At 35.5% G+C, this 27494-nt stretch overlaps 2 protein-coding genes across 2 annotated transcripts; both read right to left on the reverse strand.

Moving 5' to 3' along the window:
* Nucleotides 1–9760: 9760 nt before the first annotated feature.
* On the reverse strand, nt 9761–10699 carry LOC125408674 (olfactory receptor 5J3-like). The gene has a single exon (XM_048447174.3). It carries the CDS (start codon nt 10697–10699, stop codon nt 9761–9763), a length of 939 nt encoding a protein of 312 aa, XP_048303131.3.
* Nucleotides 10700–22843: 12144 nt separating this feature from the next.
* LOC125408745 (olfactory receptor 5J3-like) lies at nt 22844–23782 on the reverse strand. Its single transcript, XM_048447302.3, has one exon. It carries the CDS (start codon nt 23780–23782, stop codon nt 22844–22846), a length of 939 nt encoding a protein of 312 aa, XP_048303259.3.
* Nucleotides 23783–27494: the final 3712 nt, after the last annotated feature.

Genomic DNA, 27494 nt, shown 5'->3' on the forward strand with positions numbered 1-27494 from the left:
CTGTGGATTCATCTGTCCAGAGGCCTGAGGACAAAGCCTCTGCTATGGAGCTGTCTAACATGTCTGCTGTGGAGCTGGCGGATTCCGAAAAAGGTATCCAGCACCTGGATTCATCCTCCCCCAGCCCCCTATCCTTGATCTATCAGTTATTGCTGTACTGTTATTGCTATACATTGCTGTACCGTTATTTCTATACATTCTGTACTGCTGGGTTTTCCCTTATCCTGTCAGCTGTTTCTGCTGAGCACTATGGGTATCTTCAAGGCAGGTTGCAAAATGCCGTGGTTGTTCAAATTAAAAATTGGATACCAAGGTTAATCTTTACAGATTGGATATGGTTTTTGACTTCTGCTGGTCACAGAAAAGGATTTTTAGTGTTTTTCATGGCCCCTGGAATGCAAAATTTACTAATTGGCTGTCATTTATTCTAGTTAGCTTTCCAGGGACCTTACACCAGTGCTAATTGAGACCTTACTTAAAGGGGCTCTATTCTGAGCAGAATTTTCAGGATTGTGCTAAAGCACAATCTCCTTTGGAAATACTTATATATGCTGGAGCATGACCTTCATGATTTCATGAAGCCAAAGTCAGGACTACTCAGGTCAAGTTCTTTTGGCATTCGCCTCAAAACATCTTTCAGCATAAATCTGGCTGGACTCATTGTATGACTAGTAAGCCTATGATGGGTAAGGATTGAATGGGAGGAGATTCTGACCTAAGACAGGAATGTATTTTGACCTGAAATACTTTTCCCATGACGGGTGAAGAGCCTGCCTGACGCCATCACACCCCCCCCAAAAAAAGTGCTAGTCATCATATTTTATATAAAAGGGGGACATGTGAGGCCCTGTCCTCCCTGTTCCTCGAGGCCAAAACACAGGATGCAAATAATGTTTATGCTAACCAGCTAAGCTTCCTGCTAAGTTCCGTGCTTGCTCTGCTATAGCCTGGTACAATAGACTGAGGGGTCTATATTACTTTAAAATGGTAATTTCTCAACCTGCCTGAAAGAAGCTCAGGTGCCAAGGCCCATCTACCCTGTCTGACACTGCCTTGCACCCTCGACCACCTGCCCGCGTAGAAGCTCTCACAGGCGCCAGTTTCCCCAGCCCCCTCTGGGTGGGAGGAGTTTTTCTTTACTGGGGCTAAAGGGTATATTAACCCCGGATTAAGTTGAATAAATTGGGCAGTCTCTTCTTGAGGATGACTCGAACTCTGTATCTGTGAGTGCGTCTTGTGTTTTAACCCGTAGTAAATATAGAACTCGTGGGAGGTGGATGGCGTGGAACGGCGACCCCCACATGTAACTGTAGCTTCATAAAAAGAATTTGGCAATGTCTCTTCTGTTTCTATATTGTGAAATACATTAAGGAGTATAGGTATTAGCTCTTCTTGGAAGTTCTGGTAGAATTCTGCATTGAAACCACCTGGTCTTGGCTTTTTTTGGTAGGGAGGTTTTTGATAACAGTTTCTATATCTTCGTGACTAACAGGTCTATTTAGATTGTTCACCTGGTCTTGATTTAACTTTGGTAAATGGTACTTATCTAAAAACCTGTCCATTTCTTGTACATTTTCCAATTTTGTGGCATACAGGCTTTTGTAGTAAGATCTAATGATTCTCTGAATTTCCTCCGTGTCTGTGGTTATGTCCCCCTTTTCATTTCTGATCTTCTTAATTTGCGTGTTCTCTCTCTGCCATTTGGTTAGTTTGGAGAGGGGTTTGTCGATCTTGTTGATTTTCTCCAAGAAACAGCTTTTTGTTTCATTGATTCTTTGGATTATTTTCGGTGTTTCTATTTTGTTGATTTCAGCCCTCAGTTTGATTATTTCCATGTTCTACTCCTCCTGGGTGAATCAACTTCTTTTTTTCTAGAGCTTCCAGGTGTGCTGTTAAGTCTCCAATGTGTGCTTTCTCTGTTTTCTTTAATTGGGCACTTAGTGCTATGAACTTTCCTCTTAGCACTGCTTTCATAGTGTCCCATAGGTTTGAGTATGTTGTGTCTTTATTTTCATTAAATTCAAGGAAGACTTTTGTTTCTTTCTTTATTTCTTCCTTGACCCAGGGGTGATTCAGTAGTTGACTGTTCAGCTTCCATGAGTTTGTAGGCTTTCTGGGGTTAGAATTGTTGTTGAATTCTAACTTTATTCCATGGTGATCCAAAAAGACACAGGTGGTTACTAATATTTTTTGTATCTATGGAATTTTGCTTTGTTACTGAGTATGTGGTCAATTTTCGAGAAGGTTCCATGAGCTGCAGAGAAGAAGGTATATTCTTTCCTATTTGGGTGGAATGTTCTATAGATATCAGTTAAGTCCATTTGATTCATTACCTCTATTAATTCTCTTATTTCTCTGTTAGGTTTCTGTCTGATTGACCTGTCCATTGGTGAGAGAGGTGTGTTGAAGTCTCCTACTATTAGTGTGTGTGGTTTGATGACTGCTTTGAGTTCTAAAAGTTTTTCTTTTACATAAGTGGGTGCTTTTATATTAGGGTCATAGATATTCAGGACTGAGACTTCCTCCTGATGAATTGTTCCTGTTATGAGTATAAAATGTCCGTCTCCATCTCTTCTGATTGATTTTAGTTTGAAGTCAATTTTGTTGGAAATTAGAATGGCCACACCTGCTTGTTTCTTAGGTCTGTTTGCTTGAAAAACCTTTTCCCAACACTTTACTCTGAGTAGATATCTTTCTTTGTGGTTGAGGTGTGTTCCTTGTAAACAGTAGAATGTTGGATCCTGTTTTCGTATCAAATCTCTTAGTATGTGCCTTTTTATAGGTGAGTTGGGTCCATTAGTATTAAGTGATATTAATGACCAGTGGTTGTTGACTCTGGTTATTATTTTGTGTGTGTGTGTGTAGTAGAGTTTGTGTGTTTCCCTTTTTTGAGCTGTGCTTGTGAAGGGTCGCTAGATGTCTGAGTTATTGTAGGCAGTGTTGACAATGTTAGATTTCTTGGGTTGCGATTTTCCTTCTATTACTTTCTGTAGGGCTGGATTTGTGGCTATGAATTGTTTAAATTTGTTTTATCCTGGAATATTTTGCTTTCTCCACTGATAGTGAATGATAGCTTGGCTGGGTATAGTATTCTGGGCTTGCATCCATGGTCTCTTAGTTTTTGCAGTTCCTCTATCCAGGACCTTCTATATTTCATGGTTTCCATAGAGAAGTCCGGTGTTAGTCTGATAGGTTTACCTTTTAAAGTTACTTGACCTTTTTCCTTTGCAGCTCTTAATATCCTTTCTTTAATCTGTATGTTTTGTGTTTTGATTATTATATGGCGAGGGGATTTTTTTTTGATCAAGTCTATTTGGTGTTCTGTATGCTTCTTGAACCTTCATAGCAATATTGTTCTTTAGATTGGTAAAGTTTTTATCTATAATTTTGTTGAATATATTTTCTGTATCTTTGATCCGCAATTCTTCTCCTTCTTCAATCCCTATTATTCTTAGATTTGGGGTTTTTTTATTGTGTCCCAGATTTCTTCAATGTTTTGTGATGAGAATTTGTTGGATTTGCTGTTTTATTTGATCAGAGCGTTTATTTTCTCTATGGTGTCTTCAGACTCTGAGATTTGTTCTTCTATCTCTTGTATTCTATTGGTTATGCTTGATTCTGTAGTCTCTGTTTGTTTACATAGCTTTTCTATATCCAGCCGGCCCTTGGTTTGTGTTTTCTTCCTTGCCTCCATTTCTGTTTTCAATTGTTTTTACCTGTTTGTTTCTTCTTAGTTTCCCAGGGTATCGTTTACGAATTTACTTATTTCTTTTAACTTTTTGTTATACTTCTCATCCATTTCTTTACTCATTTTTTCAAACTTTTTGTTATACTTCTCATCCAGTTCCTTAAGGGAGTTATTCATATCCTGTTTAAGGGACTCTATTGCATTCATAATAGCACTTTTTCCCACTTCTTCTGGCTTAAGGTGTTCAAGTCCTTCTATTGTAGGGTCACAGGGATCTGGTGTTTTCATGTTTTTTTTCAGATTGTTGGAGGAATTTTTGCCTTGGCGTTTGCCATCTCTTTCTTCAAATGCTCTCTATTAGATCTTCTGATACCAGTCAGGTTGCCTTGTTGGGCAGGGACCTTAATGACAGAAGGCCTACCTTTCCTCGGGCAGGCTACTGAAACACAGGAACTCCCTCCTGCTGGGTTGTGCTTACAGTCCAGTCCCAGAGCACAAAGCTGATCTGCTGGGGAATTTTATGGCCCCAGGGAGAAGGGAGGAATAGAGGAAGGGGTACCTGGGTGAAAGCTGGGATAGGAGACTGAAGAGCTTAGCAGGGTGGAGCCACCCCTGCAGAGTGACCAGGGAGTCAAGGGCGACATTTTGGATTAATCTATTTTAAATTGTTAATGTTTTAGTATTCCTCCTCATTTTCCCTTAATGAGTTTCACTTTAAGAAAATGGAATTTATTGTTTTTCCTTTGTCTTATTCAATTCAGTGATGTTTTTAGCTGATATTTTAATTTATCTAATTGTGATTTTTTTGTCTAGACTGCTTTCTCTTTTGCTTAAAATAAATTATATTTGAGCAATTTTTTGCTGTCTGGAATGGTTTAATATTTGTTTTTCAAAAATTGATCAGTGAAGCTTTCTGCACTTACCATAATATTATCACCACTGGTAAGATGATTTTTTTAATTAATTAATTTATTTATTTATAAAAATTTCCATTTCCTCCCCTCCTCCCAATACCCTCCTATTTCCCCACTCTCTCTCCTCCTCCCTCTCCAGTCCTAAGAGCAGTCAGAGTTTCCTGCTCTCTGGGAAGTTCAAGTTCCTCCCCCCTCCCTCCAGGTCTAGGAAGGTAAGCATCCAAACAGACTAGGATCCCAAAAAGCCACTACATGCAGACAAAACAAGACCAAGTGCCATTGTCAATGGCTTCTCAGTCAGCCCCCATGTCAGCCACATTCAGAGAATCCGGTTTGATCACATGCTCGTTCAGTCCCAGTCCAGCTGGCCTTGGTGAGCTCTCATTAGATCAGTCCCCTTGTATCAGTGGGTGAACACACCCCTTGCGCTCCTGGCTTCCTTTTTCATGGTCTCCCTCCTTCTGCTTCTCATTTGGACCTTGGGGCCTTAGTCCAGTGCTCCAATGTGGGTCTCTGTTTGAGTAAGTTTTTATCTGAGTCTAAAACTTATTTTGGCTAATGAAGGAAAAGTTTAGCTTATTGTTCCTTTACTCAAAGTACCAAATATCAACAGTTTATAGGGATCCTCTAGATTTTCAAAGATTTCTTCAACTCATTGTCTTTTTAACTTGCAAAAAGTAAAGCTATACAGCACTAAACACAGCTATCTGAGGAAATGCCCACAGTTTGGATAGGGAGTGACCATTGACTGCTGCATTTTCCTGACACCATTTCCTGAGCTCACGATCAGAAGGACAAGAGTTGTGTGACCTCACATAACATTATATTCATGTGTTGGGGATATTGCTCATTTTGTAAACCTGTGTAGATACTAATAAAAGAGGCACTGTAATAAACAAGCAGGCACTTACCTGGTGTGAAGACACAGAATAGGGCTGTTTCTAAATTTCTTTACCACTGAGTTTATATTTGGCTTTGTGCCCTTAGAGGATAGAATCCCCAGGGTACTGCAAACACTGGGATTCATTAAAATAAATGTTTTAGGTAACCCTGAAGAAGTTAAGGACTTCACTATGTTTCCAAAAACTGTAACAGGACAAAGAAAAACAGGAAAAATTATATTCTGTTTTGAAATTATAATTTATATACCAGTTTCTTTGTGCATAATACATGTATATATTCAATGTGAAAACACAGAAGACTTGAATATGATTTAATTTGAAGTGTGTCTGTGTAGTTATGTTCCTCTGTCTATTTTCATATACTCGATTTTGTGTGATATTGGTAGTATAGCTAATTATGACACGGATACATTTCTTAACCGACATTTTTTCACATTGGAATAATGATTAGCATGAATAATTGAATAATAGATTAAAATATTTTAAAAGTTCAGTGCAGGTTTAAATGATATTGTAAATATTTTTGATTGAAGAGCAATGTGCATAAATAAGTCACTAGCATAAGTCCTTCAAAACCCAAATAAATACATATAACAACTGCTTACAAAAGTATCAGTACACGTAGAATAATCTCTTAAATATTTTTTAAAAACTAATATAAGGTGAATAATATAATCAGTTTTGCTAAAATGATTATTTTTTCTTTCAGGTAAAAGGTCAAAAACATTTCTATTTAAATCAATGCTTGCTATGTTCTTGGCAGTCAGTCCAGTTAGGGTCTTTAATCAACATAATGTCATTTCAATGTTTTTGTTTATTTTGTTTATTGCTGTATATTTAAATTGCAGTATTTCTTCCTTCCCTTTCCTTACTTTATAAACTTTGCATATACCCTACCCTCGACTCCTTCAAATTCATGGACTCTTTTCCCCTCAGAGGTTATTGCATGCATATGTAATTTTGTACATACATACGTATTTCCAAATATAACCTGTTGAGTCTACATAATTTTATCTGTATGTCTTCAAAGCTGATCATTTAGCACTGAACAACTGATTGATGTGCTCCTTCTTTAGAAGCAGCATGTCTTGGAAGAGCACATCTCCCTCTCCAAGTTTTTCTCAGATGTTTGTAACTGTAACCCTTTCTCTGGATTTGAGGCCTCAAGGGCTTTTCTACAGCCATTATGGCATGCCCATTGTTCTTATCCTTGTTCAGTTCATGTTTTAGCAGTCATGGTACATTGTTGGAGGACACTTGTTCATTTCCCGCTGCTCAGCTACAAAATAAGCCTTTAAGTTTTACATAGATGCAGCTAGCACACTTTGGCAAGCCAATTTGTTGTAAGGAGTTTGCTTGCTTGTTCCTGGCTGTCAACTCCAAAATACCACACTGAAACTGTATTAATTAAATCACTGCTTGGTCCATTAGCTTTGGCTTCTTATTGGATAAGTCTTACACATTAATTTAACCCATTTCTATTAATCTGTGTATCACCATGTAGCTGTGGCTTACCAGCTAAAGTTCTGTCATCTGTCTCTAGTGGGGCTACATGACTTCTCACTAACTCTTCCTTCTTTTTCCCAGCATTCAGTTTAGTTTTCCCTGTCTACCTAAGTTCTGCCCTATCAACAGGCCAAGGCAGTTTCTATATTGACCAGTGGTATTCACAGCATACAGAGGCGAAATCCCACACCAATGATAAGATTTTATGGGTACAGCTTCTGATTCTAAGAGGCAAAATCTTCCATCAAACTCTGATCTTCTAGTTCTATAATCTTTCATTTCCCTCTTGCGCAGTGCTTCCTGATTGGCATTGGAATGCTTTTTTGATATTTCCATTGGGACTGACTTTACAGCTATACATGTTATTTGGCTGTATTTTTCTCTAGCAGTCTCCTGTTGTGAAGAGAATTTTCCTTAGTGAGGGGTAAAGTTTGTAACTACCTCTTATATATATTGTTGTTAGTGATTGTGTTGATTTTGTAAAGTATTGCTTGTAGATTTTTTCCAATAACTATGATTTTACTACCACTGAATAGTTAGCTATATTTCCAGCACCAATCATAATGACTCTTTTATTAAGCAGTCATTAGTTCAATTGCACAGTTTTGGTTACCATCAAAGTATGTGTGCCATTGTTGCAACCATGGGGTTATCATACCTTACTGGTATTTGTTGTGGTTTATAGGTACCAGAGTTAGGTGAGACTGTGCGTTACTTCCACCCTTTGGATGCTTGCATAGTGCCTTTCATATCATGAAGCTATTCCTCAGGGAGTAGACCGTGAGTTCAGTTACACTTCAAAGCTCCCTGATTCCTGTTTCTGAAGTATGAGATGTCTTTAGAAATAGTGAGTTACCTTTCACGACTGAGGAATAACCAAGGTCAACAGCAGTAGTTTGTATGCTTTGGGTGTCTTAGAAAACTCTGGCCAAGAACTCAAAAGAGTGTTTCTCATGTCTGATTTTTGTGGGTTTTGTTAGGTAGCATTTGAGCATTTGAGGGAGTATCATCAGCCCAGAAGAAAAAAATTCATTAAAACTCTGTATGTACATTTATACACAGAATTCATGCCTTGTGGTTTTCTATGTATGCTTTATTCATTTAATTTTTTAGTAAAAAAAATAGTTCATAGTATGATTTCATGTGTGTTATTTAGTCACCTATATTTTTATCTTTCCTATATTCCTCTTTTACCTATCTTCACTTCTCCTTCTCTTAGGAACCTCTACTCCTCTCTTTTCCCCTATTAGATCAATTGTATCTTGATTTTCATCTTTACCCTCCTCCATAAAAGATTGACTTCATATAATTTACACTATAGATGGCCCCAAATTACTAGAGAGATTGTCTAAATTTTCATATAGAAAATTTTAGGTATCCAATTTAACACATTAAATTTCTAGGCATGAAGAGTAAGAATATATTTATACTATACTTCAAAAATTAGTGTAAGTTCTAATATGAAAAATTTATTATTAAATTTAAGAACGTCAATGTTTAATTCCGGCAAAGGCATATTGTTTTGATTTGATTTTGAGAAACAATGTCTCCTGTATCCAAAATGACCTAGAATGTAGAATGCTTGTAAATCAAACCTCAAACATTGACACAATCTACTTTTACTTCCTGTTGATGAATTACATCCTTCATCATAAACTACTCCATGAATGTCTGGGGGATTTTTAAATTGCTCACTTGCTTTCAGAGATCCTTCAGCACAGAAAAACTTCAACACTGAGCTCTGCCTCTATGTTGGATTTAACATGTGGAAGTGTGACCCAACCCCATGGATAGGAACTACTTATATCACTCCCATGGAGGCAAATGTGATCTGCAAACAAGTTCTTTTTCAAAACAATTCTAAGTGAAATTTTCTACAAGATTTTATTCAAATATTCTCTTCCTACAACTTCTCGCAGATCTCCCCTACATACCTAAACTCATGTTCTCTCTATCAAATAATCCCCCAATCCAAAAAGTAGATAACAAATCAAAACTAAAAGGAAAGACAAAAGCAAACAAACAAAACAACAAAAATAATTGAGACAAAAAAAAAACCTAAACAAATGAAAATCTCACAAAATAATGACTTTGTGATTTGTGTAGTAGGGTGTTTCTCTGGAGTGTGACTGACATATTCAGTGACACTTTACAGGAGAAAAATTATTTTCCCTTTGCCAACATGGATTAATTGAAAGTAGTATCTTGGAGGTGGAATCATCAATGTATTTTTAAAACAGCACGTTCAATTTAAAGTATTACTATAAATTACCAGGGAAAAAATTTAAAATTTTTAACTGGTTAAATTCTTGTAAGACAACATTTTGGTGTTGGAGTGCTATTTATGTTGTTCAAAAAAATAAATAAGCTGAGATGTATCTTAAATGTTACAAACTTTATTTTTTTATTTTATCGTATTCTTACTGGTATCTCTGAATATCTATATTTTACACACACATAATTATATATATAGTTATATCAGAAATAAACATGTTTATTTGAATTTCAATTCATATGAGGGAATAAAAATATTACCAATTACATCAGATAAATATCTAGGTCAGAGCCTAGGGTTTAGGTTAAACAACAAAATATGACCCGTGCATTTATGGTATAATATTTAATGTGTTTTTAGCACTGTATAACAATGTTCAACTTGAAGCAATACTATAATTCAGTTATTTTAACTTTTATTCAATTTTTACAACCATTATTAAATCAATAAATATCTTCTGTATCTTTGTCTTAAATCAACAAGAGAAAGGCTTCATCTCCATCACCCTTTTCACAGCATCCTTCACTTCCTTGTTCCTTAAACTGTAAATCAGTGGGTTCAACATGGGAATCACCAGGGTGTAAAATACAGACACAACCTTCTCCTGTTCTAAGGAGTACTGCGAGCTTGGCTGAATGTAACTGAAGCTGATGGAACCATAGAACAAGGTCACGGCTGTGAGATGGGAAGCACAGGTGGAGAAGGCTTTGCGTCTGCCTGCTGCGGAGCGGATCCTCAGGATAGCAGCAACAATGAAGATGTAGGAGATCATCACAGTCAAGAAGGTTATCATTGCAATGACTCCAGAGAAGACCAAAAGCAACAATTCATTAATGGAGGTGTCAGAACAGGACAGCTTCAACAGGGGAGGAAGGTCACAGAAGAAGTGACTGATGATATTTGGCCCACAGAAAGACAGCTTCATTAAGCCAATTGTATGTGTCATTGAATTAGTTAAACCTCCTATACATGAGCCCATCACAAGCCCACCGCAAACCATTTTAGTCATGGCCACAGTATATAATAATGGGTTCACAATGGCCACATAGCGGTCATAAGCCATTGCAGCCAGCAGAAATCCCTCTGTGGTAAGCAGTGATACAAACAAAAAATATTGCAGGATGCATGCAGAGAATGGGATGGTCTCTCTTTCCGCAAAGAAGTTCAGCAGCATTTTGGGGGCAAATACTGAAGAATACCATGCATCCACAAATGACAAAGAGCTAAGAAAGTAATACATGGGCGTGTGGAGTTTAGGCGTTATGTAGATCAGAAAGAACATACCTACATTCCCTAACAAAGAGATGGCATAGATCAACAGGAACAATATGAAGAGGAACACCTTGAGTTCATCACGATCTGTCAATCCCAAAAGTATAAATTCAGTGACAAAAGTAAAGTTGACATCACCCATGAACTTGTGTGTCTTGGTACCTGTTAATGATGGACTCAGATAAATGGAGCGTATCAGTAGAATATCAACATCTTAGGAATTCCAAACTAGCCACATTATCTGTAATATAGAAGTCTCCCCTTTGGTACACCTGCTTATATAAACACAAAATAATTTAATAAAACGTTCATTTTTTGATACTGTTTTGTTGATTTTTGGTAATATTATCCATGATTAGATAAAGAAAATGCTGGACTCTTAGGCAAATATATACATTAAATTGCAATTCTTACATTTCACATAACACTGAAAAGAAGTCTGGCTAACAACAGTAAAAATCTTATTTATAAAGCATAAGAACTTAAGCTGGAAATATAATCTTTGTCTCCATTTTCATGTTCCTCTTTTATCATTTTAATCAAAATTAATAGCAGCAATGCAAAAATATATCAACATATAATCCATGTTAAAAGCCTGAGATAATTTAGTCAGAATGAACCTCAGTGGTACAGCATTGCCTTCTGTGATTATGAACCCACATATACACTAGTGTAATACTGATAACTATATTTACTTTATGCCTTCAAATTTGGTCTTACTCTCAAAGTGTGTGTGAGTGTGTGTACATGTGTGTGTGCACATGTTAGCAGTTGTGTATGTGTGTATGTCTGTGTGTTGGCATGTGCATTGAACACAAGGACTTGTGCATGATATTTAAGTCTTCTGCACAATGCCTGTGCCTATTTGTTTTCTTTTTAACTGTGTCAATAAGCAGAGGCCAGGCACTCAACTCTTACACCTACTTTGTGACTCTTGGACTCTGAGGTTTACTGGCTTCCATAGTCTATATAAAAGTAAATACCTTATAAATATAACAGATATTTAAAATATTAAGACAACTCTTTGCAAATTATATTTGCTTTCTTGGTGCAACCCAATTTTTAAAGTAAGCAATGTCTGTTAGTTCAGTGTTTCCCTTGAACTCAATTTTTTCTTTACATAAATGTCACAAGTTTAAAAAAATATAAAACACATACTAACTGCTTATTATGAGAAATATTTTTTTGTTTTACTTATACTGCTGTGGTCCTGCTTGCTATCTGGAGAACCATGAACCATGTACAGCTTAGAGTTTAAATGAACATACCTGTTTGACTTATTCTAAATCACATTCCAAACTATTGATCACCAAGAAGAAGATTGTGTAACTAACTTCTTTAAATGCCTTAATGCTGCTACTCAATGCTGATTTTATTTAACTAATATTTATTACTATTTATATATCATCATATTATTTGTAGCTTATTATTGTAATTATTTATTATTAATTATTCTGCATAATTCATGGCAAATGTGCCCTTTTTAGTACACTTGATCCCAGTTATTTCAAAACACAGGACCAGTTCAATTTATTTATATCTTCTTTTTCTTGCTTGTTTTAGAAATGACAAAACTACAAAAAAGTGAAGGATGCAAAGATATCATTATCACAACCCATCTGATGCCTTCAATACCTTCTGGAGCACAGGACACGTTTCATAAGTGACTCAGTAAATTTCCCTGAATCTTAGTCTTTCTGAAAGCTAGACAACTGACAGCATTGTCTAAAGAGTAATATTGAACACTGATGTCATCATGTGTTCATTTGGGATTCCTTTCACTTATACTGTAATTAAAACTTAGAAAAAGAACCACAGTTAATAGGTATTAAACAATTTAAAGAAGAAAATAATATCTTATTTATATTATCATATTTAAGTGGTAGACATAAGAATATATTTTTACATAAGTACCTATTTTAAACTATTATTCTTATTTTATGATGTAAAGTGACCTAACATACATTTGACTTAATATATTTTTGAGTGTGTGTGTGTGTGTGTGTGTGTGTATAAGTATTGAACAGTTGTAAATACTATTGATGTTCATGAAAAAAAAGAAATGTACTTAAAACAAAAAAGTAGGTAAGTAAATTACAGCTAGTCTTCCCTCTGTAATTTGGCGACTCAATCAGAATAAAATCTTAACATTGAGTTTAATCATTAAGACAGTAGCTAAATTATATGATTGTTTATTTAATAATTAAATGAATGAATTTAGTTTACAAGTAAAAGAAAAAATATCCACCATCACAGCCCCGTTAAGGACCTAGTGGCCATCTATCAACCATGTTTTCTCTAACATTCTTGCAAACAGAATTTAAAATACAACACTAAAGGTTCTTACTTTTAAAATGATGGGCAAATTCAGCAAATGACAAAAGTTGCAGGTAGCTCTGGAGAAACTGAAAGGATTTACATTTAGGAGACTCAAATTCACAGAAACCTTGAAAAGAGAATATGAGTGAGATTATTAAAATCATAACGGAAGACAAGTTGAGATAAGATGGTCTGTTAGATATATGCTTTGATTCAAATAAAACCTTCCCTGGAGTCAAACTCTGAAGGCTGTAATACACGTTTTACTAACAGTTTCTCTGTGTTTCTCCAGGGATTTAAGAGACTCACAGGAACTTAATGGATCCCCAAAGGCATTCCATTTCCTGAATATTTTAATGAAAAAAGTATAGTCAAAAAGTAGATCATATAATTTAGAAAAACATAGCAACAAAAACAACACATATCTTTTCTTAGTAATTTATAATGCTTTCCAGAACAAGTAACTTTAAGTCACAAACAGAAAACAAGCAAATGAAGAGAAATACCAGTGGGTCCTATGTTGTGAAGAGCAGAATGAGAAATAACAAAATCCATTTTTGTCTTAATGACATTGGATAACAAAAATCACATCAATAAAATCAATGCCACACCTTTAGTTGCTTAATGCTTTTTTTTCATCTCTTGTGTATCAGCTTGTGCAGAAATTTCCAGTCATTTACTTCACCTTAGATCATGTCTGCATGGAAATTTGTAGTAGTGTTTTAAGGTCCTCTCTACGCATATGTTTAAATAAGAGTTATCCTCAATTTTTAGCAATAGATAATTTACTCTAAAGCATATGCCTTGATTTTGTAAAATAAAAACTAGTCCTGTGAGGTTTCTCATGCCTATAATCCCAAAAGCAGGCAGTAGGGATGTTGAGACAGAAAGATCCCCATTGGTTCTGGAATACTTTAGGCTACTACTTAGTTCCAAACTCACCTGACCTGTAGAGTAACTCTTGAAAATAACAAATAAAAGAAAACAAAACACCTGCATAAAACTGACAGTGACTCCATAATGGCTACACCAGGTTGCACTCCCGTAAACAGTATGTGACAGATTTCCTTTTCCATACCCGTGCCTGCATTTGTTGCCTTTTAACAACTTACCCTTCCTTACTGGGGTAAGAGGAAGGAGGTATTTCTTAATTATTTGTCTTTATTTTCTTGAGAAGACTTTTGTTAATCCCATTGCCCATTTTTAAATTCAGTTGTTTATTTTCTTGGTGCTTATTATTTTGAATTCCTAGTACTTTCTACATAGAACTCCTTTGTAAAATGCATAGCTGCACATCCATTTTCTGCCCCTTTAGTTGGTTGATCTTGTCTCTTACTACAAAAAGTTTTTTAGCTTAACAAGGTCTTATTTACTACCAGATATGGAGTGCTTTGTACAGAATGGCATTTTTGCTTCAGAGGAATTATGACCTTTATCAAAATAAAAGAAAATCTGTAGATCCCCAATTCTGTCTTTTCTTTTCAAGAAATACCATTTTCGGTCTCCAACCTCAAAGAATCAAAGATGTGTTTAAAAGTCCGATGTCACTGATTTTGTCTGTGGCAATATAAACTTGTCTCACCTCCTGAGAATTGCTTCCCAGAGTTTACACAGAAAATCCAATCCTCAGAGGCTCAGATGTTATGCAAAACAGTGTACTTAACGTACTACTTAATGTACATTTATTCTCTCCTCTTGCCAGACATTTCTGGATCATTAAGAAAAGCCTAATACATGGAAAATGTGTGACAGTACTACTGAACCGTCATGTTAAAGGTGTAATAGCAGAAAATCTGGATATTTAAAAATAATTTTAATCCATACTTGGTCAAATCTCTTAATATACACATCATGGCACAAGATGGAGGACAAAGCATTATATTCCTTTATACCTGGATGCTTTCAATTCTATTCTTGTGTTTGGAGTTATCCATTGTTGACTGTTGTACAAGACATTAACTAATTGTTCTATTCCTACTGACAGATAATCTACTCTATGGATTTTACTGAAATTTTATGGATTTTTCTGAAATTTTTGCAAGAGTCAACAATTCACAACAAAATCACCATAAGTTTTGTGGTATAATTTTTTGTGCATTAAGGAAATAGTTGTCTTAAAGGCATATTTAAAAATGGAGTTTTATAACCTACTAACACTTCTCTGCTAGTAAGCAACACCTATATCATTCAGCCATAATTTATAATAGTCAGTTCTTTAAACACTTGACTTCTGTTATCCTACTCATCCATAAGTACTTTGTAAATTAAAACATTTGTGTATATATTCTTAATTCAGATTATCATTGTCTGTTATTAACATACAGAAACACGGTTGATACTTATACTTATGCATATTACTGCAATAATTTATTAGAAGCATATGCATATAGAGCAATGTTTATCATTAACTGTGGATGTAAGTAATGTTAGATTTGTGTTATAATTGCCAGGTCCTGGGTTCCACCTCCAGCATGTAAAAATAATGGTAGAAGAAAACCAGCAAGGGAAGAGACTAGAAGGAAGCGGGAGGCAGAATAAAAAATATATTCTCTGAGCTCTTTGAAACTCAAAACCAGAAAATTGAGAATACGTATCAATTTTGTTATAGACAGAATATAATAAAAGGAACTTAAAATTAGAAAACAATTCCTAAAATATTTTCTGTGAATCATAAAATAAATCAAAATGTAATTCTGAATAACTTCTCAGAAAAGTTAGAATTACATTATAAAGAAAGATTTCCATAGCCATAAACAAAGGACATTAGCCTATAGTTCGCAAGCCTAGAGAAGCCAAATAACAAGGTGAACCCAAAGAAAAACTATAGATCCTCCTGCAAATTGGAAGCAAACAAGATTGCAGGACAAAAATTGGGAGCATGGAGGCGGGGTAGGCATGGGGGTGGGGGTGGCAGAAGGGAAGAGGAGGAGAGAGAAGGGAGAAAAGAAGACCAGAGAGAGCTTGGGGGAGTGGGAGGGTGGAGTTAGAGGAAGGGCGGATATAGGAGCAGGAAAGAAGCTACCTACATTAAGGGATCCATTTTAGGGTTGGCAAGAGACTTGGCTCTAGAGGGGATCCCAGGTGTCCATGGGGATGTCACCAGCTAGGTCCTTGGGCAGCCGAGCAGAGGGGGCCTGAACTGGCCTTGTCCCACTATCACACTGATGATTACGATAGAATCTTCATCTGGCGACCGATAGGGATAGAGGCAGAGACCCTCATCAGAGCAATGAACTGAGATCCCAAGGTCCAGTTGAAGAGGAGAAGAAGGGAGAAGATGCCAAAGGAAGTCTGGACTGAGAGGAGTTGGTCCACCCACTGAGACAGTGTGCCTGTGTTAATGGGAGCTCACCAAATCCAACTGGACCTGAACTGAATGAGCATGTGATCAAACCAGACTCTCTGAATGTGACTGATAATGGGAGCTGACTGAGAAGCCATTGATAAAGGCACTGGGTCTTGTTTCTACTGCATGCACTGGTTTTTTGGGACCCTAGTCTATTTGGATGCAAAGCTTCCTAGGCCTGGATGTAGGAGGGAGGGCCTTGAACTTCCAACAGGGTAGGATTCCCTGCCCTGTCTTAAGGAGGGAGGGTGAAGGAGGAGGGTGAGTGGGGGAGTGGGAGGGGAATGAGAGGAAGGGAGGAAGTGTAAATTTTTGAATGGAAAATAAATAAATAAAAAATAAGCTAGGTATAATAAAACATGGTACTTAGATATAGATATCACTATAAATAATTTTCAAAAATATTTTAATCTGTTTTAGATATTATAAGGATTAAATATAAAATACTATAAACATACACATGCTTACTCATGTATAATAAAATGTTTTAACTTAGATTATGCAAGTATATAGGTATTATGTGAATATTGATCTATTCGACAGAATGAGAAAACAATTGAGCAATAAATTTTATAGAGAATAAGAAATTGTTTTCTGTTTGTAAATGATGCTGATATTCTACAGTAGGAAACAGTGAGATGAAAAAGAGAAAAACGCTTAAGTCAGCCTCAGTACCAGTTTCTAAATAACTTCTTAGTAAGTGAGTTCAAGGAATGCAGGTAGAGAACATACTAGAAAAGTCCATGTCTCTAAACTTTAATGTTTTACTTACCTATTTTTTTATTTGATACTATTATTTATAGTTATTCTTTCATATGTTATATCCTGACTGCAGTTTCCTCCCCCTCTACTTCTCTCACTCATCCCCCAACACACACCTCCCTTCTCCCCCAGATTAATCCTTCTTAGTTTCTCTTCAGAAAACAGCAGGCCTCGCTGTGATATCAAGCAAACATGGCATAATGAGTTACAGTAAGACTAGGCACATATCCTCATTTCAAGGCTGGATGATGCAACCCAATAGGAAGAGAGGGGTCCCTCAAGAAGATAAAAGAGTCAGAGACACCCCCACTCCCACTATCAGGAGTTCTGCAAGGTCAACATGCTATAAAACCATAATGTACCTCCTGAGGTCTGTAATCACAGACACATGCAGGCTCAGTGATTGCCACTTCAGTTTATGTGATGCCCCCAGAAGCCCTGCTTGCTGATTCTCCTGGCTGTGCTCTCCAGATGTCCATTGCTGGGCTATTTTAGCCTCTGTCGGCAGGCTTCTTGAGCCTCCGGCTCTGGCTCCTACAATCCTTCCTCCCTCTCTGTACCTACCTGTTCTTGTGGAAACACTGTAAGGCATGCATTCCCTCACGTGTCTTGAGATGGGAGCTGAAAGAATTCTACATCACCACAGAAAATGTTCAAATTTTCTAACAATTTAAAAACTAAATGTAGTTGGCCAGTGGTAGCATTCACCTTTAATCCCAGCACTCGGGAGGCAGAGGCAGACTGATCTCTGTGAGTTCAAGTCTTTAAGAACTAGTTCCTAGACAGCTAGGACAGAGACACAGAGAAACCCTGCCTCCAAAATCACTCCCAAAAAGTCAGCATTTACATGATACCTTCATGATATATCCATTATGAGCCCAATATAAGTGGTGTATATTGCCATAATGCTACCATTTTACTATTGACTTACTCCATAGGATAAAATAACTCAGGAAAAAATAAGTAGGTAAGCAAGTGTAATTTATGATCTTCTATTTATTTTTTTGAATATGCTCATTTCTTCTAATGTCTAATAGACATCATAGATGTATGATCCTGCCTTAGACTTCCTTTCTTCACTGTACAGATACATTTATAAACAGTGAAAAGTCAGGGATCCTTGCATGAATTAAACATAGGTATTAACTTGTCACATACTTTGAAATTTATTTCTTACATGGATGATTCAAGTAATCTTCAGTTTTTTATAATTTGAGAAAAGGGATTCAAATGATTTTAAACTATATTAACATTTCCTGTATTATGACATATTGAGCCATATAATAATCAAAAACCTCACTATTTTCTTTATTCAAATATATACTTTTACAGTTAGATTTGGGTGGTCTCGTCACTGTCTCTTTAGGCATCTAAACCTATATGCTAACAAGAATCTGGCCTCTTCATGAGGTGCTCACCTTCAGCAATATCATATGATTGGGAATGAGTCATATGAGAGAGCTAGTAAAAGGAGGGTGGGGTAAGAGCCTTGTTTTTACCAAAATCTGCTTTCATATGATATGAAATCCTGTGCACAGACATATCACCTTCCATTTGTCCTGGTACCATAAAAAGATAGTCATGCCCTTCTCATATTCCACGGGCCCACCTTCTAAGCCTCTCACTGTCTTTCATTACCATTGCAATGCAATCATTCCATAAGCTCATGAACCATTGGGACATAGAGCATATATTATTTTGCAACACAATAAACAAAAATAGTTGTTTTAATTTTACAGTATGAAAGACTAAGCTGAGATATGTGAACATTTGTGAGTACTTACAAATTCAGCATATTACAGAATAATTAACTTTTAATTCCAAAAAGTTAAGAAAAGCTATCGAATATAAGAACTCTTTCAGTACTGTATAGACCATATATTCGATGCTAGCTCTCCAACAAAATGACTTTATGGAGGAGTGTTAGAGTAGACTTAAGTTCTGTGAATACATATTTGGAGTTACAAGTAAATGAATATCTTGCATATCACCATAGAACCTTCATCTGGCAATGGGTAGAGATAGAGACAGAGACCCACATTGGAGCACTGGACTGAGCTCCCAAGGTCCAAATGAGAAGCAGAAGGAGGGAGAACGTGAGCAAGGAAGTCAGGATCAGAGGTAACCTTTATCCGACGATGAATGACGATAGAGACAGAGACCCACATTGGAGCACTGGACTGAGCCCTCAAGGTTCAAATGAGGAGTAGAAGGAGGGAGAACATGAGCAAGGAAGTCAGGACCGCGGGAGGTGCATCCACCCACTGAGACTATGGGACTGATCTAATGGGTGCTCACCAAGTCCAACTAGACTGGGACTGAAGGAGCATGTGATCAAACTCTCTGAATGTGGCTGACAAAGGGGGCTAACTGAGAAGCCAATGATAATGGCACTGGGTTTTGATTCTACTGCATGGACTGGCTTTTTGGGAGCCTAGTCTGTTTGGATGCATACCTTCCTAGACCTGAATTGGGGGGGGGCTTGGACTTCCCACAGAGCAGGGCACCCTAACTGCTCTTAGAACTGGAGAGAGGGGGGCGAGGGGGAGGAAAATGGGAGGAAGTGGAAACTTTTAATAAGTTTTTTTAAAAAAGTAATGTTAACAAGTGTTTTAAGCAAAATGTCAGAGCAAATTGGATTTTTCTCAAAATTGTTGAAAAGGATAAGTTAATCAGGCTTGATTTTTTTAAAAGATTTATTTTAATTGTATAATTTTTAACTAGTGTAATTCAGTTTCCCACAATGATTCATGGCCATATTCATTTTAAATTCCTCTTCTTGACTTTTCCCAAATACCTCCACTTTGTATCTTCTTTTTGCAGTTCCTATTGCTGTTGTTTTCCAGGTGACTGTCTCCAAGGAGAAACGTCCTGCTCCTTTGCCTCTTAAAAACGATTCTTTATATATAAAGTTATTTTTTTAAAAAATTATGTACAGATATATCTGAGTATTAAAAAATCCTGGAAAAATTCTTATGTGATGAATTGCAGGCCTTGCCACAGATTATGGTACTCCATCAAGATTGAACACCATCAAGTAAACTCTATATCTACTCCACTGTGGATGTGAGAATGCCAGCGAGTCCTTCACAGAAACCAGGTAAGGACCCTTGGACTTGGTTAAAATTAAGCTCATGTTTCTCTGCATAGAGCTGTTTTGATGTAACTCAAAAGCTCTTCTTCTGACACCCATGTTGACTTTAAAAGTTTTCTAGAAAATGTGTTTGAAGAACACTGCTATACCCAGAGATGACAGTATCACACATGCAATGCTCATTTTCACCATGGGTAGAACAACTGATTACAGTTTGGGTCCCATGATGAACAATGAGCTTCTGTCAATCTAGTATTCAATGGAGGCAAAAGTGAAATGCCTGCCAGCCAAACACAAATGTTACTGGCTTTATTAAACCAACCTCCTTCGTAATATCACTTTATATCTTTCACAATTACAATGTTATTGAATACTAATAAAAAGAACTACCCAAGTAGTAAAGGAGTATAAAGGCTAATCTAAAATTTAAGCTATGCTACGTTATGTATGATTCTTTCAGTGGTCCTCAAACTGTAAAACCAACAGCATAGCCTACAGATGAAATTCATATAAAACATCATTTATGTATCTTCTGTTAAATCCATGAAACTTTTGTAACATACTTATTCATCTTCTCAAGCATAAGGTTGTATTTCCTAATTTTAATTTTCTCTTTAAATTTAAGCCATTTACTTTGACAAATTGTAAATTTATAGAATTCATTTGATTGAATTATAATTTCTTCAGTTCTCCCATTTCTTTTCATTGCTACAATCATTTTAATATCGCCTACTCTCAAAATTAAGGCATTTTCTTCTCTTATTATATTTACATTAATATTTATAAATTCATGACTATCAAAATGAATCTATTTATATTGTTTGCTTGTATTGGCTTTTAGAGCTGATCACTTATTATTGGGATATTTTTCACTCACAGAAGCATCTGAGTAATGACACTAGGTTATAATGACTACAGAATAAGAGATTTGCAGCTACCACAACACAGTTATTGGATATTATGGACAAGAGAATGCTAGTTGTTGTTACACAAATTGAAATTAACAAACCCGATGAATAAAGACAATGAATGCCTGAGACTTACCTTCTAATAAAATGGAATAGCGTCTTATTTAAATAGTTTATCTTTTTCTGTAACAATCCAATCGTCTATCACCTCTGACTTACTAGTTTGATATTTCTATGTTACGTTCTTTTCTTCTATTATTTGTTTGTGTGTATCTCTGCTTCCTAATTAAATTCCCAGATATGTTCACATCCCTGATATTTCGGTTAGTCCCTTTATCTTTTATGCAACAATTATTTATTCAATATAATTTTTGACTTTCTTTGTTTTGCTTTTTTAGAAAACAATTTTTCTCCTATATCTTGATTACAATTTCCTCTCCCTTTAATTCTTCTGAATATACCTATATTCTATTTCTCATTAGAAAAAAATAGGGTTCAAAGTACAATCAAAAATATGGTCCAGAAAAAAATAGTGTTAGAATAGAACATAACAAACAGAAGGAAGAGATACAAGAAAAGAAAATGCACAAGATAAAGATATAGATGCGGAGATCCACTTATTCACATACTCATGAATCCTATAAAAGTATTATGCTAGACATATACAATGGAGCTCTGTGGTGAAAACAGAACAATATATATGCTAAAATTAAAACCAAAAGAAACAAAAACTGCCCTGACATAAAATTATGAAATTGGAAACCTATAATGCTGAGTTTGTGTTTTGCTGATCATCTAACCCTAAGCACATGGTGTACCCTCAAAAACAGTGTATTTTCCCAGTGAAACTTCCTAGGAGAAAAGTAAATTTTCCTTCTCAAATAACCATTTATTTATCTTATCAAATGAAGATATATCTTGGATTAAGGATGGGAACATGTGCCTACTTTTTTCAACGACAGAATTCCAGGTGTTTCAGAATCTATGAGTTCATGAGTGTCTCTCTTATTGACTTGGATGGCCTTATTTTTAATGTGTCCTCCATGTCTTCTGGATTTTATACTCTGTCTACTTCCTCTTCTGCAGGAATCCTTTATTCCTGAGGGGAGGGTTTTGGTGTAGACATCTTATCTAGAACTGAGTGCTCAAAGGTTTCTCACTTTCTACATGTTGTCTGACTGTGGGTCTCTCTATTTGTTCCAATCTACTGTAGAAGGAAGCTTTTCTGATGATAGCCGAGCAAGAAGTTCATTTGAGTACAGCAGAATGTCATTAGGAGGCACATTTTGCTGCCTTTATAGTAGCTCGCTGGTATTGTTTTTACACTATGGAACTAGGCTATCTAATCTTAGGTTTTTGGCTACCTAGACAGTATTAGGGATGGATTCAATTTTACATTAAACCAAATTTCACAGCCCAACTTCTATATTTTTCATGTAGAGGAGCTCTTTTCCTTTCTTCCTTATCTAATAATTTTACTTTCAACAATTCAGTTAAATACTTAAGCCACACAAATTATCACAATATAGGACTGTTTCATGGAAGCTGGTTTACTTAAATCTTCCAGTCATCAGCTACATTGTTATTCAGCCACTTAGCATACTATGAAAATTGTACAAAAAATGGAAGATAATCATTTCTGCTTTTATGGAGACTGTATAAACCCATATAAAAAGACTCATGGACATCTAGTCATTAAGCACATTTTAAATTTTTCTGAGGAAATATAGTAATTCACAATTTAAAAAAAATATTTTGGTGTAAAATTTTATGTGACTCTGATGAAAAACTAATAATTTTCCATGAAGTCAATTTGAAGATTCACATCAAATTTGAAAAACTTGAAAAAGGACAGAGTCAAGAGTTGCTCCTCCCCTTACAAATGGACTTCTTGGCTGCTTTCTTCACATCCTTGTTCCTCAGGCTGTAAATCAGAGGGTTCAGCATGGGGATGATCAAGGTGTAAAACACAGCAGATACTTTTTCCTGTTCCATGGAATACTGAGAGCTTGGCTGAATATAACTAAAAGCCACAGAACCATAAAATAAAGTCACAGCTGTCAGGTGTGAGGCACAAGTAGAGAAGGCTTTGTGCCTCCCCTCTACTGAGCGAATTCTCAGAATGGCAATGAGAATGTGGCTATAGGATACAACGATAACGATAAAGGTGAAAATAGCAATCACTCCAGAGAAGATCAAAAGCAGCATCTCATTGATGTGTGCATCAGAGCATGAAAGCTTCAGAAGAGGAGGGATGTCACAGAAGAAGTGATTCACAATGTTTGGGCCACAGAAGTCCAGTCTGAGAAGACCTATTGTGTGAGTCAGAGAGTTAATGAGGCCACCCAAGTAACAAGCAAGAACCATCTGCGTGCAGATGCGGTGGGTCATAATAACTGTATACATTAAGGGATTTGTGATTGCCACATAGCGATCATAAGCCATCATAGACAGGAGGATGCCTTCTGTGGTTACATAAACTGCAAAAAAGAAACTCTGCAGAACACAAGCAAAGAACATACTAGACTTGTGTTCTGATAGGAAATTGACCAACATCTTAGGAGCAAAGATAGTAGAGTAGCAGACGTCGCAGAAAGAAAGGTTACTGAGGAAAAAGTACATTGGTGTATGAAGTTGAGCATTCAGCCAGATCAAGATAATCATACCCCAATTACCAACAAGAATGACAAGATAAATTAGGCTGAAAATCAAGAAGAGGGGAACTTCCCAATTAGGATTTTCTGTTAAGCCAACCAGTATGAATTCCTTCACACGTGTGTGATTCCAAATTGTCATTGTTCAGTAGTCTATATTTTCTTGTTACAAAATAATATGAGACTTAAATGAATAATAGACAAATAGGATGATTTCCTGAGAATCTAATATCCATCGTGGTGTAAGACACTGAGAGGTTACCCTGTGGTAGATGAAGCAAAGAAAGAAATGTCATAGTCCGTATGTGTTCAATAAAGTCTATCCATGGAGACTCAAAGACTGCAACTAACATTTGGGTAGTACTTGATATCAGGAAAGGATACGAAATCTCTCTTATGTTAAAAATCTCTCAGAAGGTAGAACTGAGATTTAAATTTAGATATCCATCACCCTTCTGCTCAGGGAAATATAAGCTTGCTATAAATTTCAATATTCTGTGGACAGCCATTTGAAATTACTTTACTTCCAGGACCCTAAAAACACCTACTTAATTCAATACCATTCTCCCACCCTCCTTTCTAAATACCTCACTTTGAATATGTTCTTACCTTCTGCCTGGGTCTCTGATACATGGAATCAATGCCATCTTATACAGGGAATCTGAGTAAGTGTGTAAAGATGGATAAGTGTTTTCATCTGTGCTTTTTTAAGAATGATTAAGTATCATGAGTGTCATTTTAAATAACAATTATTGCCTTCACATTTTTGTTCAATTTCTTTTTGCATTCTCTTAGCATTATTCTCATTATTAAAAATAATAAAAGAATTTACAACATTCAATGAAAACAGGAAATAAATTGTAAGAAATACTGAAACCTTAAATTGTCTATATGTTTTATAAAAGATGAGGTACAACTTCACATAATTTCCTTTGGAAATGATACATTTTTAATTTAATAATAGCTAAGTTAAGGATCAGAGAATTAAATAATACATATACTTTTTTACATGGGTGCCAAATATTGCTATTATTAATATTACTATTATGTGTGTGTATGTTTCTTCTGAAATGACAGATCACTTAAATCTACAACCTGTTGTTTTCAAGTAGATGATGTCCTGTTAGAAAAGTAAATGCTTCTTGATGTAAGCAACTATAATAATTAGCATCTAAAAATTAAACTAGGACAGATAATAGAAGGAATGACCATTATTATACTATAAATGGCATTAATTTCCTATTTTTATTGCAGTTACTACTTGGTGTTTAACTACCAAGTTAAAACTTGGTGGCATAAAATAAATAGGATTCATGCACTTACAGTTTGGAAGTCAGAAGCATGACACTATTTGAATTTCTGGGTGGAATCAACACAGGTTTGGGGTCACATTCCCACTAGAGGCTCTAAGAGAAGAAGCAATTTGTCACCCAATGCCTCATTTTGAATCTATAAAGCTTCTCTCCCTAGTACCTGACCCTTTTTTCTTAGGACAGCAATAGAGTGCTTTTGTCTTTCATCATTGTGGACTTCCTTTTTTCTCAGTCAAAAAAAAAAAAACCACTTGAATTACATATGTTATCTATTCTCATAAGCCGTGATAATATTTTTTCTTTTTAAGGTACTTCTCTAACTTACATGTCAACAATCTACTTTTCCATATGAGGTAGTATGTATGGATCCAAGAGAGTTAAATTTAAATAACACCAAGGATTGTGATTCAGTCAGTTATAGTGAGATATTCAATGAAGGACACTATATAAAATCCTCAATGAGTATAAAATTATCAAATGATTCAAAGAGTTATGTGGGTATGTAAAAAAAGGAGTGTTCCAAGAAAACAACACAGCATATTCAAAATCTAAGGTAGATTTGTGGGTGATGAGAGGGCTTCTAAATGTTCCTAAATGTAAAGAAAAGCAAGAATGAATTCTGAGGGAGAAAAGATACTGTTTCTATGGCCACTGAAATGTGGTTGAAAACTCTCAGTAAGTTGGGCAAAATATTTGCGCAAGACATCACAGTGTGAGTTTCGTATTTCAGTCTACCAAAGACTTTTTCATTTTAGCTTTTTACATTTGCGTTGCTTGTACAAAAGAAATTCTGCAGAAAATGAATCTTGCTATCCTTCATATCACTGCTCTAACCGGCTCCTTTATTTAATTTTATGGTAATGTGAATTCCTCTGGTTTTTATGAAACATGTTTGTATCTCATTAAGCACAGTGTTTTAAAGTCTGTTTAGCATTCAAAGAACCTGTTATTTGAAAGCATCAATTATTTTTAAAAAATATTTTTTCTTTAATTTTTGATATTATAATGTAATTTGATTGTTTCCTTCTGAGTTTTCCTACAGCCTCATGCTTGTATTCTTTCAAATCCATGGCCTCTTTTGTCATTAGTTTTCATTATATTCACACAGGTGAACAAATACATATTTTCCTAAAAGCATGTGTACAAACTACTTAATCTATATAAATTTACACTCTTTCTTTTGAAAATTTGTACCTTTTTATTGAAGCATTACTTTAAAATAAAGATCTAAGACATCATAATTTTTATAATATTCTCATTTAATACCAAGGATACACACACACACACACACACACATATAAATATATGAAATTGGTGGCTAGTTTGATTGTCTCTGAGTTTTCAAATAGTGCTTTAAAAAGTGATTAAACTGATTATCACATGAATGAGAGAAAAGGAGGGAGGCAAGTGTGGTTGGAAGTAAGTTTCAGTTACATTTATGGCTTTATCCACCAAGCACACAGAAGAAAGTATCACCTTCTGTCAATATATGGTTCGCATCTTGATGTTAGAGTTGTAACCAGAACATAAGTCAATCTAGGGATTGAATTAAGTTTTTTCTGTACTGATGATTGCCCTCCAGGTGTACATAAAGAATTGAGTTACAATATTAACTACTATGAATATTCTGCTCTCGAAAACTGTTATTCCTAAAGACATCCAAATTTTATTTTGCTGCCTCCGTATAATGAGGCTGATGCATCATCACACATCAATCTGTTCAAATGAATAGAAATGTCTTTCCAAGTCATTTCATGATTCCAGGAAATGCATGGTTGTCAAAAAACAAGAATACAATGTGAATAGTTACAACTTTTAAATTTCTTTTCTCATTAGAGTTAAAAAAGAAACCCCAAAAAACATAAGAAATGAGCTAATGATACCAAACTATTGCTACCTTCATATACATGGAAAGAGCTGTTCAAGAAAGGAAATGTATACCTCAAAGATACCTCACTCCTGACACTGTTTGAAGGGCCAGAAACCAGAGGCTGAATAGCCCACACCAGGACAAACCAACGACAACTGGGAAAAAAAGTCAATGAAATAATTCCTCATGATATTCTGCTGTAATTGTAGAGAGGAACCTCACTTGATCGTCCTTAGAGAGGTATCATCCAGCAGCTGATGAAGCCAGATGCAGAGATCCACAGTCAAAGATTTGAATTATTAATTTAGATTTAAATTGTTTTATGGTAATGTTATTTTATTAAATTTATGGAAAATCATATGCATCATATACCAATTGCAATTCTAAAATATTTTAATTTTTAAATTTGCAAGTTTGAAAATATATTTGAAGTATATATGAATATAGTATTTAATCATAAAACCTATTTCTACTTACCAAATGGAAGAAAAATAATGTAATCATAATGTAAAGTTGTAAGCATTACATAAATAATTTATTTGCCTATGAGATGTGGAAGATTAAAAGATATACAACCCATAAATTAGAACATAATATTCTAAATTTTTGATCAGGATGCTTTACTTGAAAAATGAGTATTGAGTTTTCATTAGTGTTCAGGAAATAACAGA

This window comes from Myodes glareolus, chromosome 6, assembly GCF_982192425.1.
Source record: "Myodes glareolus chromosome 6, mMyoGla1.1, whole genome shotgun sequence".
NCBI classification, from domain to species: Eukaryota; Metazoa; Chordata; class Mammalia; order Rodentia; family Cricetidae; genus Myodes; species Myodes glareolus.

Excerpts from the sequence above, each read along its gene's own strand:
- LOC125408745 (XM_048447302.3), bottom strand. The coding sequence starts at position 23,782 with ATGACAATTTGGAATCACACACGTGTGAAGGAATTCATACTGGTTGGC.
- LOC125408674 (XM_048447174.3), bottom strand. The coding sequence starts at position 10,699 with ATGGGTGATGTCAACTTTACTTTTGTCACTGAATTTATACTTTTGGGA.